General features: G+C 54.4%; 1 protein-coding gene across 7 annotated transcripts in view; it reads right to left on the minus strand.

Annotated features, from left to right (window-relative positions):
* The window catches only part of BEAN1 (brain expressed associated with NEDD4 1), a 40495-nt gene extending 23145 nt beyond the window's left edge, over window positions 1–17350 (minus strand). For 2 of the 7 annotated variants that reach the window (XM_087420156.1, XM_014788441.2), the window contains exons 1-2: window positions 17231–17350; window positions 7670–7776 (exon numbers count right to left, since the gene is read on the minus strand). In XM_087420156.1, coding sequence (XP_087276282.1) covers window positions 7670–7694 — 25 coding nt within the window. In that variant the 5' untranslated portion in view covers window positions 7695–7776; window positions 17231–17350. The other 5 variants (XM_087420153.1, XM_087420157.1, XM_087420154.1 and 2 more) reach the window with 5 other exon arrangements.
* Window positions 17351–18281: the final 931 nt, after the last annotated feature.

An 18281-nucleotide genomic window follows, 5' to 3' on the forward strand; every position in this document is an offset into this window, starting at 1 on the left:
CACAGAGTCTCCTGGTGTCTTGGGCCCCAGAAGGGAAGGACTGCAGCAGGCAGGAGGGGAAGGGTTTGCTGGTCTGACTGTCTACTGCCTCCAACTGAGGCTGAGGGGGGACCAGGTTGTAACAACCTTTGTCCTTTTAAAGACGCAGCTTGGGTCACAGTTTTACTTTTAGAAGAGGGCTGCTCTTTCTCTGCATCTCCACTGAGAACAGGGCAGCAGGCTCCATGTGGAAAGAGCACTCTACACGGAGTCAGGCTGGGAGCATCAACGTTTTAGCCACAAACACGCTGTGTGACCTGGTCCAGTCCCCAATCTGCATCTCAGTTTCTGCATCCGTGGCAAGAGGCAGTTGGGGTAGAGTCCCAGGTAAGTCCCATAGGGTCAGCCGATGACCTCTTACATCCCATCTACAAGGCAAGGAGAATCCGTTTTCTTGAGTTATCCCATCATGTGCCCGTGATGGGGTCTGGCAAAAGGCTGGTACCTGGCTGCCTCTGCTGAGAGCCTGTCAAGTGAAGGTGGGCCAGGTGTGCCATGCTGCCTCTCAACATCAACCTGGGGCTGGCTGGGAAGGGAGAGAGAAGACACCATCTCCCCTCAGAACAGTCTTGGGAGGAGCCTGCAGGGAAGACTGACTTCCACCGCTCTCACAGTGGGATTCAAGAGCCAGAAGAGAAAGAGAAGAACAAACCCTTTTGAGCATCTATCTGCTCACCAAACTTTCATGGTAATATTGGAAACTGGGTCTCATTATCCCATTTTATAGGTGAATAAATGGAGGCTTGCAGGATTGCAATGCATTTGCTCCAATGGTTTGTGAATCTGGGTCTTTTAGCTCTTGCTGCTTCTACTGCATTAGGCTACATCCACCCCCCATCCCCACTCTTACCCCCACTCCTAGGGGAGACAAGTATCATCCAGGGGCTGAAGAGCCTGGGGGTATGGGCAGAGGAAAGCTCTGGAATGACTCTCTTGAGCAAGGCCTGGAGGTCACCTACAGACATGGAGTCCAGGTGGGGTCAGGTGGGCAGAAGGAGCAGCCCCTGGAAGCTGATGGTTTGGGGACTAAGGGGGGACATGGTGCTTTAAAAGCAGAGAGAAGCAAGTAGAGGGAGCACTGGGAGGTGACAATGTCCTCAAGCTCCCAGGGGGACCAGCATGGCCAGTGCCCTGGGCTTGGACCCAGAAGCCCTGTTTTTGAATCCTGTCTCCTCCTCCAGTGCTCCCTGGGTCCACGGGGCATGGGATTTGTCTCCTGGGGCCTCTCTCCTGTCTGGGAAGCATGCAGGCCTGCACACGTCTGCGGCGACATCACAGAGGACAACCAGCCTTGCCAATCACCCTGGGCACGGTTCCAGGTGTGGGCGGAGCTGAGTTTCGGGGTAGCTAATCTAGGGCAGCCCTTGGCAGAGAAGTGGCAATGTCCTTACACATTTGTGTTTGCACGTAAATGTTCCTCAGGGCACTTGGCTTTGGGACGCTGTGGGTGACAACTCTGGGGAGCATGCTCTCCTTGGCAAGATTTCTAGATACAGAAACGATTTTGCCTTCCACCAACCCAAGGCTCAGTCTCTAGATCCTTCCCTTTCCCACAGTCTCTGGTTGCAGCAGAAGAGGCTGGAGGGGGACAAGAGGGAGGCAAAGAGACAGGAGGCGAGGACAGTGGTCCAGGTGATGATGATGGTGTCGTTGGTCCAGGGCTTAGCGGTGGAGGTGGCAAGATGGGGTCAGATTTGAAGATGAAACAGTTAGGATTTTCAGATTAATCAGATTTGGGGTGAATGAGAAGGAGAGCAGTAAAAAGTGACAAGTTTGGGGCCTGAGCACGTGGAAGGACTGAGCTGCCATTTCCTGAGATACAGAAGATGATGGGCAGGTTTTGTGGGGAAGTGAGTCAAGATTTAAGGTTTGACATGTTACATCTGAGATGCTCTGTAGACATCCGAGTGGAGATACGGGGCGGACAGCTGGATGTATGAGTTGGGAGCTGGAGATGTAAATCTGGGGACTGTCAGTGTATGGATGCTGCTCTGCGCCACGAGGCTGGATGAGATCACCCAGGGTGCTCCCTGCCAGGGGACAGTGAAGTGCAAAAACTCTGCCAGCTGGGAGTGCTCCGCAAAAGCTGGGGGGCACTGCTACTGTTATTATTACTACATTAGGTGCTCAAGCTGAGGCTGTGTCCTCTTGCCAGGGACTTGAATATAAAATGATTGTACATTTAACATTAAGATTAGCTGTCACATGCTGAGCACTCGCCACAGGCAGACTCCGTCCTAGACCAGAGAACTCTGAGGTGGGCAGCCAGGATGCTCATGGGGCCATGAAGTCCTGCCACAGAGTGGACTCTCCATTCAAGGGGTGAGGGTGAAGAGTGGACCTGACTGCACCCTTGTCCTTTCATCCAGCTGTAGTTTAACTACAAGTGAGCCCTGGAAAGACTCACCCGGGATGTACCCCTGGCCCCACCATTTTCTAGCTGTGTCACCTAGTTTCCTCACATCCTTGAGCCTCAGTTTCCTCGTGTGTGAAATGGGCACACTGACCCCTCCCTTGCAGAGCTGCTTCTGGGAAGAAAGGGGGCCACGTAAAGAAATGATCATAAGGCCTTGTAAGCCTTTTACCTGTGATGTCTCATTTGATCCTCACAGCAACCTTCTGAGGTGGATACTCTTATCAACTCCCATTTTACAGATGAGGAAACTGAGGCCGAGAGAGAAGTGACTAGCTGAAGTCACTCCTTCTATTCCCTTGCCCACTCCAAAGTCAGACCTCAGCCAGGAATGGGCAAAGGTTTCATTTCACAGGGTATTGCCTATCCTTGGGTAGTGCCTGCATGTGTTTAAAGAGAGTCTGAGGTTGTATCCAGGCTCAGTAGGAAAGAGTGCTGCAACTGATTCATGATGTCTGCTTTGGGCACAGAAGTGGTAAATGGTGGGGTGTGTCCCTTCATTTGCCCTCCTTGCCCTCAAGTCCTTCCTTCTGTTGACAGCTAAGTCTCTGCAGAGGCAACGGTTACAGTGAGCAGAGTAGAAAACAGCAGTATGTGGTCCAAACCCCAAATTCATCGCCAAAGTCCCCAGCTCTCTCCATTTTCCCTGCTCTATCACCAAAGACTCGAGTAATATTAAGCTGTGTAGAGAGAGGGTGGTCAAGAGGACAAGGCTTTCAAGTTTCTTGAGCACCTTCTCTGTGCCTGGCACCAAGCTAGATTCTCCTTGTGGCACATCAAATCTGAGCATCAAACCAAAAGGCTAGTATGACTATTTCTATTTCACAGATGAGCAAATTGAGGTTTCCAGACATTAAGTAGCTTGCTCCAGACCACACAGCTGGTAAATGTCAGTGCCAGGTTGTACTCGAACCCAAGCACCGTCTACCACATCACGCTGACTTTGAGGGAGACCCAGGCCCACCCAGAGGCTCTGCCAGGCTGTGATTCCTGCCAACCTGCAGGCAGCCTGGGAGCTTAGCAGAGACAAGCCCCATCTGACTTCTCCACGGATCAATGGATGCTACTTTCTGCCCTCCTTCCTGCTTTGCTACAGGCTCAGTCTCCCCTAGGGACCCAAAGCCCCTCCTCTCCCAGATCTGTTCCCCAAGGCCAGAGGGAGGCAGGCCACCCCCATGTCACAGGGAGCTCCATGGAGCTGCCATCTGCAGGGGGTGAAGAAGAGGTTGTGAAGCATCTGTCCTTGGAGCCTGGGTCACGGGGAATCCTGGGCCACTCTGCCCAGCTGGGGCCAGATGGAGAAGGCTCCCACGCCTCCAGCCTTCCTGACGAGCCAGGCTGGTCCTCCTTCTTCTCACTCAGTGCTTAAGGCTGGAAAATGGTTCACAGGCCTGGCACTTGCAGGTAGAAGACCCGACTTCCCTCTCGCAGCCATGTGGCCAAAACCCCCCTGGGTCAGGGGTTCCCCTGCCTTCCTCCTCCCTGTTCTTGCCCCCTCCCTCTGTCTTAGTCTTCTCACTGCTGAACTGGGGGGCGGGGGCCATGAGGTCTGCTGGGGCTGTCTCTATGAGGGGCTGATGAGCTCAAACACCTGCAAGGTGAGATCGGGTTGGGGGATGCTGGGGTGTAGACAGTGCCTGGGAGGGGCCGGCCCAGCCTGGCCTGATTCACGCCTGCCCGACCCTTGAGAGGCCAGAGGACGGTCCCACATCGCCCAGTGTCTGAAGCTGTGCAAGCTGGGCAGCCCCGTGCCCGCCGCCCTGCTCCCCACTGCCTGGTCGACCTCAGCTCTTTCCTCCAGCTCCGGAGACCTAACTCCTGGGGTGGGGTCTTGCTTGGGAAACTTTGGGGCTTGTTTTTCCTTCTGGGGACTTTTCTTTTTGCCCTTCTCAATTGGGAGGGAGTAGAGGTAGAGAAACCCAAATAGGAACAAGCCTTGGCTCCTACCCTGTTTTCCAGGTTTTAATGGGCTTGGGTACCTTCACACGTACCGACGGAGCAGGATGATTTTGTGAGCTAGGAGCTAAAGCAATTCCCTGTCAGGTGTCTTAATTCACAGAGCAGGAAAGAAGGTGTTCAGAAAGAGGGCGTGTGTCCTCGGCAGGGCCCTCCTGGCACTTCTGGTTCCCTTCCTCAGTGTTCCCATGTCGCGTGTTTTCTGGACAGCTGGAGCTCTTGTGCTTCTGCGGCCCCTCCAGAACCTGCCTGAGGGCCTCTGGTCTGCGAGCCCAGGAGGCTGCCCACAGGCATCTGCCTCCTCTTGATTCTCCCTCTTGTCCGGTTATTCAATGAACACTTACTGAGGCAGCGATTTCCAGGCTGGGTCTGACGAGGGGGCCTGGATGGGGCGAAGTCAGGATGGAGATCTGTTGACCTAACTGGGAAACCCCAGGGTCCCCTTGGGTGGTTGGCAGTAATGGGTGTGTCAGAGGGGAGCTCGGGTCACTCCCAGATTTCTGGCCTGAGGGACTGAGTTGATGGTTATGCTCCAAACCAACAGAGCAAAATCAAGCAAAGCCGGCTTGGAGGGGAAGACAAACAGTTCAGTTTGGGACAAGCTGGATCAGAGGTGCTGGGGTGAGGACTGCCCAGGAGACAGGCAGCACAAGGCAGAGGAGGAAATCGGAAGCTCAGGCAGAAAGGGGTGGGAGAGTCTTAAGCTGCCAGCCTAGAGGCTGCAGCTGAGAGCAGACTGAGGATGAGGGGGTCTGGAGTGCTCAGGGCAGTGGGAAGGGCAAGGGTGGGGTTGGAGTCCTGGGGGGCCCAGCATCCCAGGGCAGGTACGGGAAGAATCCGCCCTCCCTCACCACCAAAGGAGACCATGAATGGGCGGTCAGTGCAGACGGCCAGAGGGGCTGCAGGAGAGCGTGGAGGGCTCAGAGTCAGGGAACCCAAGGAGGAGTCATCAGCTAAGCGAAGTGACCGCAGGGTCAGATGCAGCTGAGAACTGGAAACTCTGGGATGGATTTAGCGACACAGAAGTGGATGAGGTGTTGGGGTGGGGGTGCAGAAGCCAGACTGAAGTAGACTGGGGGTGAACAGGGGGACAGTGAGCACTTCTCAGACAAGTTTGGAGAAAAGGGAAAGAGCTGGATTGGATGACAAGAGGAGAAAATCCAGCAGAGAAGGAGTGAGATGGAGGAGGAAGGGTGAGCCCGGACACCCCACAGCACCGGGCCTGCCACCGCCTGGGACCCCTTCTCCAGATGAGATCTGAGCAGACCCCATGTGAAGCAACGTGTGGGGTGGGGGGACTGGGGTTCTGCCCACCTGTGCTCCTCTCTCCTCCCAAGGAGCCTCACAGCAGCCCTGAGCTCCTGGAACCCCCTGGGCTGACCACCCTTCATGTCAGAGGTGACTGGCTGGCCAAAGCCACGGAGAGAACCTGGCGGCAGAGTCAGGAGCTTCAGCTCCCCCCATCCACCGCCTCCAGCTCCTCATCTAGAGCGTTGGACTATACATGTATTCATTCAACAAACATTTATTGAGTGCCTACTGCATGCCAGGCACCAGGCCTGTACGGGGAGGGGGGACTTCAGAGGTGTAAAGGAACCGCTTCTGAACAGCCCAGAATATCCATGACCACACCCTGGAGTCCTCAGGAGGTGGATATATATATAGCAGAGGGCTGTCCTGGGGCGATGGTCTCTATTACTGCAGACACACAGGGCTCTGAAGGGCCTGGCTTGCCCCCAGAAGGTTCTGGAAAGCCCTCCACACTCAGCAGCCCCAGGCTTCTCCACTCCCAACTGCTCATAGGGGTGAGGACACCACCCCGCAAGCCCTCTGTGGGGCAATGTCCCTGGGCTCCGACGTGCTCCAATGGCAGCCTTCTCACCCGGCCTGGGACTGGGCTTTGATTTCTTGATTAGCCATAACAGCAGCCACAGGACAACAGTAACAATAACTTATTGAGCTTCTACTGTCCATCAGAAATGCTCTTATTAGCTCTTGACCTGTGCCCTCCTTGGGTACCCATGGTAGCCAAGGCTGGGCTCCCCCACCCCCCCTAAACTCTTTGCACAGTGAACCTCACTGCCACCTTATTCCCCTGGGCATGCCTGGTGATGATCCCACCCAGATGGGATACGCCAGCTCCCCCTACCCCCCCACTGCAGCAGCCCCTTGATGTTCAAAGATTTAACAATTGGGGTTTCTCAAAGATTTAACAATTGGGGTTTCAACTATTTGGAAGAGAGGCCCCCAACCCCAAGATGTGTGAAATGCAACCAATGGTACAAATCTGAAAAGATATTGGTGAGTGGGGCTGAGGCATTACCAGAGTGAGAGTGGGAGAGGGGAGATGACAAGTAGAAAAGGGGGCTAAGGTGGGGTCCTGATTTCACACAGACTCACAGTTCCGACTCATCAAGGAGAAGGCATGGGAGGTTAGGCATGTCCTTCCAAATTGTAGCAAGTGATGGTGGTTTGGGGGGGCTCAGGGAACAGCACGGGAGGAAGCAGGGGGCTGCCATGGGGAGAGGTGAAGGGGACCCTGGGGTTAGGGTCCCCAGCATGAGTCGGTGAAGGCAGGGCTGCTGGAGACTAGAGGAATCAGCCAAAGCGGGCTGCAGCCTTGAGCCCCAGGGGGACACCTGACTCAGTCCATTGCCTGGACTCGTGGGCATCAAGGAGCCATGACAAGAATGTTATGGGTGAAATCCTCTAATTGCTTCATTAGAGGAAATGAATTAGTAAACTAGGGGCTTCATGGTGGGGATGCTCCAGGAAGGGTTTCCTCAGGACACAGAACTCCAAGGAATGTGTTCTGTGGAGCACCAATCCCGTGAGACGTTCCTTGTGGTCAATTAAATGTGGGAACACCACTGGGCTTTCTCTTTCCTACGGGAGCCTCACAACACACATCACCACATTAAAGGCTTTGAAAAGTCCTGAAGTAGAAAAATCTACTTAACTTGTCTCACTCGGCATTTCCCACACTCATTTGGCCATGGAATTTTGTTTTTAAAGTAACCCCATTAATATCCCTAGGAGGAAGCCTGATCCACACTTTGGGAAGTGCTGCTACAGAAGGAGTGGCAAAACATCTCTTGGGTCTTCTGTGTTGCCCTCCCTCCACCCATCGCATCACATCAGCCCCTGATCAGACCCTTGGCGCTCTTCGGCCAAACATCCTAGAGACAGTCTCTGCAACCCCCACTCCATGCTCTGCCCTCTCCCGGCCCCCAGCCACAGGAGGATGCGGGGGAGACTTACAGGGGCAGGGGCGTTTGAAGGACATGTAATCCTTGGAGCAGAACAGCGGAGCCAGCCTGCCCACGTGCACAGCTCTGACTTCTCACAGGGAAGGACCCTCCGCTCACCTGCAGAGACACAAACAGGCAGGTGATGGAGGCGCCCACACGGCACGCACGGACCCTGCAGGCTGGGCACTCGTGTACCCTGGCTGTCAACCTCCGGGGAGAGGATGGTGACTTTGAGAGCATGTGCCTACTCCGGGCGGGGGCCTAGGGGAGCTCTGGGCTACAGAACATGGAGGTGCTGGGGCAGGGGCGGGGCAAATTTGTGCTGGGGTCCCCATGGTGGGTGGAAGGGGGAATATCTCTCCTGGGGGGGCTCTTGAGTGGGAATGAGACATGCCACAGAGTTCTCCTGTCTCGTGAACCCGTGAGATCCCACTGCCTTGGACAACTGCCATGGACCATGACATCCCGAGCATCTTATAACTGTCAGGACTAGAAGGACCCTTAAAGGTCAGCCCAATGTCTTCATTTCACAGAAGGGGAAACTGAGACCTGGAGAGGGTGAGGGGCTAGTTCAAGGTCCCACAGCTGGCTTTTAGAAGGGTGTTCACAGATGCCTAGCTCAAACCATATTATTATTACTATTGTCCCAACAACTTTAAGAGGAGGATGCTCTTTTCAATCTCATCTTATAAAGAAGGAAGTTGAGGCTCAGAGAGGTGATGTAGCTTGTCCAAGGTCACACAGCTTCTATTTACAGGCTGGGACTATAACAACCCAGGTCTGTTAGACTCCAAAGCCCACACTGTCAGCCAGCACACTCCCTTAGACGGCCCCTAATATATTAAATTACAGTACAGAATAAAGGTCCAGTTCAGAAATAAACGCCTAGAGAATGAAAATGTTTCCTCCCCAACTCTCCCTACACCCCCTATATGAACTTGGTGTGACGCCTGGATGTCTGTGCAGTAAGGGAGTGCCAGGTCACTCTAGCACCTATTTGCAATGGAGGAAACATTTTCAAAAAGTAACCCACCCTCCCATGCTGCTAAAGATCTGATCTGCCTCAGTCTCCCCTAAGCCCCAGCGTGACTGAGGCTGTGGGAACAGCAGGGAGAGATGGTTCTTATCTCCTAGGCAGTGTGGTCACTTGACTTGCAGAAACCAAACTGCATCCTTGGGGGTTGCTGAGCAAGGACCATGGATGGGGAACCCAGAGGGGTCTTACAGGGGAAAGCTGGCAGCCACGAGCCCATGGGAAACGAGCCTGTCCCCTCCAGTGTCGGGAGGCAGTCAGCTTCCCTGATCCTGGGGATGACATCGTGGACAGAACTTTCCTGTAAGAGGCAGGCCAGAGGCTCCCACCCTTGTCCCCCCCAGGGGTCCCTTTTATTTTATATTTTTTCCTCCAAATGGGTCCCATGTTTTGATGGGGCCCATTCACCAAACTGCACCGACTAATATCTGGCTTTTCTATTCAATAAACGAATCAAAGACCTATCTCTGGAGAGCGTGGGCTCAGAAGTCCAACCCCTGGGTACTGATATCAGCTCTGCCACTTCCTGGCAGTGTGACTTTGGGCAAAGCACTTCACCTCTCTGAGCTGCGGCATCCTCACCAGGGAAGCAGGGGGAGAACACTTCACCTGTTGTGAGGACAAGGGCTTTATACAGAAAACTACTGGCCGAGAGGGTGGGAGGGAGGAAGCCATCGCTGCCGCTGACCTGGGAATCCTTCTCTCCAGGTGGCTCCTTCCAGCTTAGCCTTCCCTGGTGTGAATCCCCAGGCTGGCCTAATGCCACTCTAAGTCCCCAGAGAAACCAACTCGAGAGTTCTGGTGGGGGAAGTGAGGGTAGGAGGTGATCTCCCAGACCTGGTAGAGAAGTCTCCATGGTGTGGTAGGCTGCTTGGAGAACTGTGATTTCACACCAGAAAATTCACAAAGAAATCTCAGGCCCTGGGATCTACACTTCTAAAAATATAAGTATATACATGTGTCTGTGTTCATGTCTGTGGGTGTGCCCGTGTGCAACGTGGCCGCGTGTGCATCTGGAGGGGGACATAAGTGGGCTGACAGGTCATCTCTAGTGCTGCTTCCAGAGAGGTCTTTCTTAAAGGCAAAATGGATCATGTCACTCCCTTGGTGAAAACCCTTCTGTAGCTCCCCAGTGCCCTCAGGAAAATGTCCTGGCTTCTACCCCAACCTCCACAGCCTTGGGGGCCTGTCTACCTCTTTAGTTACTGCCAAGGACACCCCACAGAGATCTGACACCCCTGGTGCTCTGGCTGGTCTGCTTCCTGGACTTCCTGAACACTTGGGGGCTGTTCTCTCTCTGTGGCATGCTCTTTTTTCCCTCTCCTGGCAAACTCCTATTTATCTGTCAACACACAGCTCAAGAAATTTCTTCAGTGAAGTCTGCTTCGACTGCTGGAGACAGAACAGTCACTCTGGCTGTGCTTCCACAGCACCGGGACATCCTTCCAGGACAACTCTGGTTCTAACTTGTTCTAGATTATTAGCTCCTTGAGGGTACAGACAACCAGTGTGGCTTCTGGCAACCTGCTAAGGGCTGGGCACTGAGGGGACACTCACACGTACATTTAAAGTCTAGAACAAATCCACCTTGGCCTGATGCTAATGCACGACTTCCGTGTTGAGGCTGCCTTTCAACGATACTCAACTTCCTGAGAAGGACACCCATGTAAGGAGCTGAGATGCTCCCTGATATCGTTGGTGACAACGATGCTGATGGTAGCTAAGGGTACTGTTGCCCACATTGTGTAACTCCATCAGTATTTCACACAAACCATCCTCCAGCTGCATTCTCCCAACATCCCTGGCTTGCATTGGTTTATTCAAATATTTACCAACCACCTACCCTCGGAATTTACCACCACAAAACCCTTGGAAAACATGAGGAGGGGCTTTTCGGATCTTAAAACAGGCTTCTCAACCTCACTGTCTGATTCCTCCTCCCCTCCCCCACTTGAGGCTTTAGCATGGGGACGGACAGGAAAACCACTTCCTGGTGGCATCAGACCCTCTGCTTGGGTGGAGCTTCTGTTGGGGTCATCCAGACAAGCTGGATGTCGGGTGTCTATGCGAGCAAGTGCCCACCCTGGTCCGCCCACATGTGCCCAGAGCTGCTGTAAGGATACAGTGATGGGGCAGTGGGTGGACAGGTCTGGAACAGACGGGCTGAGACTGCGGTTTGCTGGGAGAGGAGTTCCGGAGCAGGGACGTAGGGGTGGGGGGTGGGGAGAGGTCACGCCTCTCCCTGCCTGCCCATCTTGGAGCCCAGCATCCGAGGCGAGGCGCGGTCCTGCCTGTGACTCATCTCCGACTGGACTGTCTGGCTAGGACCTGGAGGGCGGGCGGCGGTACCCCCACGTGGCCGAACGGTGTGCGACAAGTCCACGTCACTCCCACTCCGTTTCACGTCCCACTCCCGGAATACCTCCACTCTGGGGCCCACTGCGTCACTCAGACCCGGGCAACTGAGTGTGTGGTTAAGGGGTGCAGCTCCGCGCTCGGGGGTCCTTGCGGCGAGAGCCGGGCTCTGCGGAGGCGACAGGCAAGGGGCGGCTCGGCGCATGCGCGGCAGACGGGCCGGGCGCTCTCAGCCTTCCAGTCATAGACCGCAGACAGCGAGGGGCTGCAGAGGTGGGCTGGCCTGTGGGAGACGCCACGTGATGTCCTGGCGCCTATGGCGCACCTGCTAACCGCGGCCATGTACTGTGGGCTCATGGCATCTCAAAACAAATCCCCATTTTGCAGATGACAATGTTGAGACCGAGAAATTTAGGAGGCCCGGTGAGGTAGTGAGCTCCCTGCATCCAAACTGCCCTTTGGAGGATTTTAAGCAGGGGAGCGACATGGTCAGCTTTTATCCTTTTAGGAAGGTCTTCCTGTTCTCAGAGTACAGGGCGGACCAGGTGTGGGCAGCAGGAGGCAGGGGAGCATGGGAGGCTGAGGCAGGAGATGAGGGGGCTAAATGAAGGCGATAGCGATGGAGAACAGGGTGAGAGGCTGCGTTCATTGATGCAACAAGCATTTATTGGATGTCCCTTGTGTACCAGATTTTGGGTGTTGGGGATAGAGGGGTGGAGCCAACATTGCCTGTCCTCAGGGAGCTTTCTTGCTAGACGAGTAGACACAAACGTAATGGTCGAGTGTATTAGGTAACAGCAAGGGAAGGAACAGAGGCCAAGTGTAGGTGGAGACTGAACATTTAGATATAGCAGCTGCAGAGGCCTCGGTCAGAAGGCGACCTATAAGCAAAGACTGGAGGAAGGGAGCTCTCTGGGTGAGAGCTGGGAGAAGGACTCTAGGTAGAGGGAGCAGAGAGTGCAAAGGCCCTGGGGCAGGAACATGCTGAGTGGGTTTGAGGAACAGAGTGGGCTATGTAGGGGATATTTAAGAAGCAGGACAGATGGATCAGATGTAGAAGGCGAGGAAGAGGGAGGCGTTGAGGATGATTTGCTGTGTCTGCTTGGGTGCCTGGGGGATGATGGAGAAATGGGGGCCCTTCCTGAGATGGGGGAGTTGGTCACTCCAGGTGTAGACAGCCCAGACAACCACTGGTTCCCTGTGGTTACCTCAGTGAATGCTCAGGGACTATTTACTGAATGAACGAATGATGCCTTCTCAAAGGGAACCATGAACCTGTGTGTGTGCGTGTGATTGCTCAGAGCCAGAAGAAAGTCAGAAATTCCAGGGACTTTGGTTAGACACATTAATCTCGAAAGGGTTGCATTTGCCTTGCCAGGCAGAGAACTCCCGGGGCTGCAGGTGGGGGATCCTCAGGGAAAAGAAAACCTTTCTCCTCTGAAGGAAGGTCTTTATGTGAGACTGGGACCCAGGTGATGACTTCTCCAATGGAGAAGAACATTCCTTCTGCGGATAAATGTCATTGAATGTTTGTCATATGATTGTATGAAGGAATGAATGGATTCAGGAGTGGGGGAGAAAGAGAGAACAGTGGCAGAGAGATGGGAAGGGGACATTGAGGTTTGCAAACAGGTAACTTGGTCCTGATATTAGAAAAGGGATCCAGGTGTGTGGCAGCCTCTACGGCAAAGAGGCCTTCTGTCTCCATGAAACATCTGGCTACCTGTGTACTCCACTAGGTTGCTCAGGACGTGCCTGAAGGTTACTGGGTCTCCATGTTGCCTTCATGTACCTGGAGAAGCCCTCTATAGGATCAGCTGCCACCTCCTTCCCCACTGCCACCATGGCCCAACCTCTAAGGCTTGATTTACTGTCTAACTGCATAAACCAGTCCATCCACAAATCAGCAAATAAGTCCTGACCAAGTGTGTAGAGAAGCCTGATTTAGGGCTCAGAAAACCCCAAAGAGGACAGAGACAAGCATTATTTATAGCAGTGAAACCTGGGAGGCAACCCCAATGTCCAAGAAGAGAGGAGAGGCTGGGCAAATTATGGCACACTCTTACAATAGAATATTATATAGCCATGAAATCATGTTTTTAAAGAAATTTTAATAACATAGGTGAAGACTTTAAGTATAATGTTAAGAGGGGGAAAAAAAAACCAAGTTATAAAAAAAGCAGGTTATAGAACTCTGCATATGACAAGATCCTTACTTTGTGAAAGAACCCCCCCCCCTATATTCCTACACAGAAAAAGATTACAGAGGAAATAGACTAAAATATTCAGTCATTGTATTCTCTGGGCAGGGGTGGGATAAAGGAGGATTTTTATGTTCTTTATATTTTTTATGATTTTCCAAATTTTCTACAATGAACATGTGTTACTTTTATAATCTGAAAAATCATTAAAATAAAGATTTGAAAAAATCTTTTGTGCTAACAAAATAAAGAGTAAGGGAACAAGTTAGTGAGAGTTAACTTACTGAAAACTTTTAAAGCTAAGTTAATTGCCTTTGAACATGTCACTTGTTATTGCAAAGATTTTTTAAAAATTAACTTGTCTTTGAACTTACCAATAAGGAGCTTTATTAAAATGTTAGGGAAATAATCTCCATTGCTTTTAACCTTCATCACATTTTCCCTGGTGCTTGAGCAAATTCTATTTGCCAAATTTTTGAGGGAATGGTTTCTGCCATGAACCTTAGTGTTTTATTTTCAGGCAAGCTATACACTTGGCAAAAATAATAATAATAGACCTTATGTTTGTAAAACACTTTATAATTTGCAAAGCATGCTAAGTGCTCAGTACTACTCTAGGCTCTGGGGATATCATGAGTGAGCAAAATGGTTAAAAGCTCCTGCTTTTGGGGAGTTTATGTTATATTGATGAGGGCAGACAAAAAACAAATGAATAAGATATATAGATATTGGTGGTGATGAGAAATATGGAGAAAAATGTGGAGAAGAGGAATAAGGAATAAATGGGGGGGCTGCTCTTTTAAACCAGTTTGATTACTTTTGAATATAAAAAAAAATGAAGGTGTCTCCTAAAATTCTATAGCCCATGGACAATTAACATATAGACAAGAAATGACTGAAGCTATCCATGGAGGAATAATTCCTGTAACTAATTTCATATCATCAAAGACACAATGTGCTAATTATCAATTTTACAAACTCTTAAAATTATGATGAGTCATAGTGATGTTTTAAGTATTCTATACCTAGTAAAGGTAGACAGCCCTGAACCTTTCTAAGCCTCAGTGTTCTCATCTATAAAATGGGGACAATTATAGTACCTAAATCAGAGGGCTATTGTCAGAATTCAAAGAGAAAATGCTTAGGCTTGGGAAACAGCGTGTGTTCAATGCATGTTCATAATGCAGACACTGGGAGTGGTCCATTTGACATTGCTGTATGTTTCCTATATATTAGTTCTTCAGTCCTCACAACTGTACTGGGAGGTGTGTAACATTCCCATTTTCAAGAGGTAATTGAGACTCTGAAAGGTAAATCTCCTGCCCAGAATCACTGCTATAACCCAGGTAGTCCAGCTCCAAGAAGCCACACTCTCAGCCTACAATTCTGTGTCAAGGGGCTCCAGGAGCCCTCCTGGCCTCCGTTTCTCCTTTTTGGAAGCTGAGAGCAGATTTACACCTTCCCGTCCCTTACCCTGTATTTTGAGCACTTCCAGGGCAAAGGCTTCAGGTAACAGGCCTCTGAGTGTGTCTAACCGATTATTCCCAAAGATGACAGTAATGCCCATATCCCCATCACGTTCCCTATCAGCTGTGTTCCACATACTACGTGAACCAGGAGACAGACCTCCTAATTAGTTTCTGATTAACTCCCTTGGGAAGAAGAGGAGTGAAGATTATGGACGATGCAGGGATGTGACACCCTAGTGGGTGAATGGGGGTGGGGGGTAGGCTGCAGAGGAAGAAGAGGAGAGGAAGTTTCTGTGTAGAAGGAGCCCCGAGGAGGTAGCCCATTCCGCCTGTCTCACCAGGTCCCCACTGGGCAACATGTGGACAGACTCACCCCTCCTTTGCCCCCTGTTCTGGGCAACTGGGCCACAGGTGGCCAGGGCTAACATAGGTGTCCACAAGCTGGACCTCTGTGTTCTTCCCAACAACACTCCTGACCACCTACACCTCCATGCCATCCTAAGGATCCCAGCATCCTCCCTAGGCCCTGGGCCTCGCCTGCTCTGCTTTGGGTCTGAGGCCCCAGCTGCACAGACTGGGCACATCTCTTTTTGGGAGCTTCCGACTCTGAAGTTCTAACATCTCAGTCAGCCACTGGCTCCCTTTCCTCCCTGAGGTTCATCATTTCTGGTGTCTTTTGGCTCAGTCGCCTAGGTGAACACACCACAGTCAGAATGGAATCAGGGCTGGGATCCCTCGGATCTCCTGGCTGTCTCCTTGCTCTTGGTGGCTGCTCCCCTGCTGCTTTCTGCTGCCTTGTGGACGGTCACCACTGGAATGTCCAAGTGACCTGACTGTCTGATCACTCCTCAGAGAAGGCAATTCTCCCCACGCCCCCAACTCCCGGAGTGGAGGGAGGTGTGCAGAGTGTGGGAGCAATACTTGAGGAGCCCTCCGCCAGGGCAGCAGACATCAGCCAAGGGCGAAAGGAAAAGAGCCAGTCAGATACAGTCTTTTCCAGCCTGGATGGAGATGGCAGGTAGGAAGAGGCGAGTTGGGTGGGGAAGGGCAGCAGAGAGCCTGGGGAGGAGAGAATGTCTGAGAAAGGGCAGGCCCTAAATTGCAATTAAATGTCAACAAGGCCTTGGGGGATTCAAAAGCCTCCGTGGAGGGGGCTTGGGAGGGGAGGTCATGTCCCCACCACCTCGGGGGAACTCACTCTGCCTCAGTATCTACTGGTGCTGGACACTTCACTAAATGACACCTGTAGCCAACCTGAATTGAGTACTGGCTCAAGCACGTTGCTAGGCCCCCCACAAGCATCATCTCATTTACTCTTCCCAGCTCACCTTCCCCGTGTATCAGATGGGGAAACTGAGCCTCAAGAGAAGTTAACTGTCTTGCCTAAGGTCACACAGCTAGGAAGTCAGCGAAGCGTACCTTCTGGTTCCTAAGCCCTTAAACATTCTGCTCACCACAGAATCCTGCCTACTTGTCAGCAGGGGACACTGAGGCACAGAGGTGAAGGCACTTGTGCCAGTTGAGCAGTGAGTCCAGAGGGGCATCCTTAAGGCAGGTGCCCGTGGGGCTCTGTGGATCAAGACCAAGGACCGAGGTCCTGGAGCCCCTTCCTCTCACACCTGTCACTTGTTCCTGCCCCTTCCCAGCCTGGGCCTGGCCACCCCCCTGGCAACCGCGTGGGATCAGGAGGGCAACCCTGGGTCCTCGAGCCCCAGCCTCCAGACCGCGGAGCCCGTTGGGGAGAGAGGAATGGCTGCGCGAGTCACCGGGGGGTGGGGTGGGCACTACCCAGCTTCCCAGGGCGCTTGGGGAGAGGCGGCTCTGCCGCTTGGCGCTGCGCAGCCAGCCAGGGCAGCCGCCTCGGACTCAGACTCGGGTCCCACTTACCGCGCAAGGGAAAGTCTGCCCCAAAGCGGGAGAATGTGTGGCGGGGACGCGCCCTCTCCCTGCTGAGATAGGCCAGCGCGGCACGCACTGAAGCAGGGGCATGGCCCTGGTGACCCGCTCGTCGGAGGGTCAAACTTCCCGGCTCAAGGGTTGGGGGTGGGTTCTAGCTTCAAACTCCACAAAGCCCGGAGACCCTTCATTCTTGCATCCCTGGCCGAAAGCGTGTCCTAGTTTCCCCTTCTTGGGGAGGTTGTTCAGGGGTCCCTGAAACCGAGGGCGCGGGGCCGGAGAGTCTGTCTCACGCTCTCCACACGGGGTGGATGCTCGTCTGGGACTCAAGTGAGGCAAGAATCCGGGAGATCCCCGCTTCCCCGCGGCCGGAGGGCGTGCTCAGGGGCAGCCTCAGCCTGCGCCGGTGGCCCGCCCGGGGACACGGGGGCCGGGGGCAGGGGTCGGCGGGAGTGCGGGAGCGCGCTGCGGTCCCACTTCGGACCGCGCGTCCGCCCTGCCGGCGCGCTGAGTGCCCCCGGGTGTGTGCGTGCGCCGGGGCCGCCGCAGAGCGCGGGGGAGGGGTCGGGACCACCTACCCCCGCCCCTCCCCAGCGCCCCGGCCCCACGCCCCTTACTCGGCTTGGCTGCCTCGCTCCGCTCCGGGCGCCGCAGTGCCGGCTCCAGCTTCGGCTCCAGCTCGGGTTCCCGCTCTGGCTCCGGCTCCGGTTCCGGCTCCCGCTCCAGTTCCCGCTCGGATGCCGCTGCGCTCGGGCTCGGGCGTCGCGGGGGGCGCGCCGCTCCGCCTCGGCTGCTCGGCGCGCAGGGGCGGGGCGGGGAGGGCGAGGCGGGGCCGGGCCGCGCTGACCCGCTGCCCGCGATCCCGCCCCTGCCCTGCCGCAGCCCCGCCCGGCCGCCCGCCGGCCCCACGCCGTCGCCAATGCCACCGCCGCCCGCTCCGGCCCCCTGGGCGGCGGCGCGCCCCCCTGGCCCCAGCAGCGCTGCGCCGCGGCTCGGGGGCCTCAGCAGCGCTGGGCGGCCGCCCGGGTCATTCCTGAGATGGGGGACGCGGGGCAGGGGGAGGGCCGAGCCGCGCCCCTCTGCGCACAGCCAGCCCGACACCCACACAGCGGCAGGCGGGGCAGGCGCCCGGGGAGGCCAGCAGAAGCAGGGAGGCCAGCGCGCCAGCCAGACGTGTGAGGACAGACAGACAGACATGTGCAGAGAAGGGAGGACAAACGATCTGTCCAGGGAAGGACAGCCAGACAAGTTGGTCAGAGCCAAGGCTGGGCACTCGGACCGGGGAACCCTGTCACGGCCACTGGGAGGGGCAGACCAGCTTGGCAGGGCCTCCTGCTCCCAGGTGCCGGCAGGTGAGTTCTGGGGCGTGCGGGGATGTCGGCTAGGCCCGGCTGAAGCCTTCCTCTCCTGAGCCGCCAGCACGCCTCTTTCCTTCACCCCTCGCGCCACTCTGTGCCCTCTGTACCTCCCTCCCCCCCAAAACTCGGGCACAGAGCCCGGCCCTGGCAGATGCATGCCTGCCCCAGTAGGATGCCTGGCTCAGGGGAGGGCACCTGGGTTCCAGGACCTGCTCCATCCGCACCCTACTCTGGGGCGTCGGACAAGCCCAGCCCATCGCCCAGGCTTCCCTTTCTTCTTTACAATAGAGCTCCTGTTTATTGCACCCCT

Source organism: Ceratotherium simum, chromosome 30 (genome assembly GCF_057802395.1).
Source record: "Ceratotherium simum simum isolate JZ-2026a chromosome 30, ASM5780239v1, whole genome shotgun sequence".
NCBI lineage: Eukaryota > Metazoa > Chordata > Mammalia > Perissodactyla > Rhinocerotidae > Ceratotherium > Ceratotherium simum.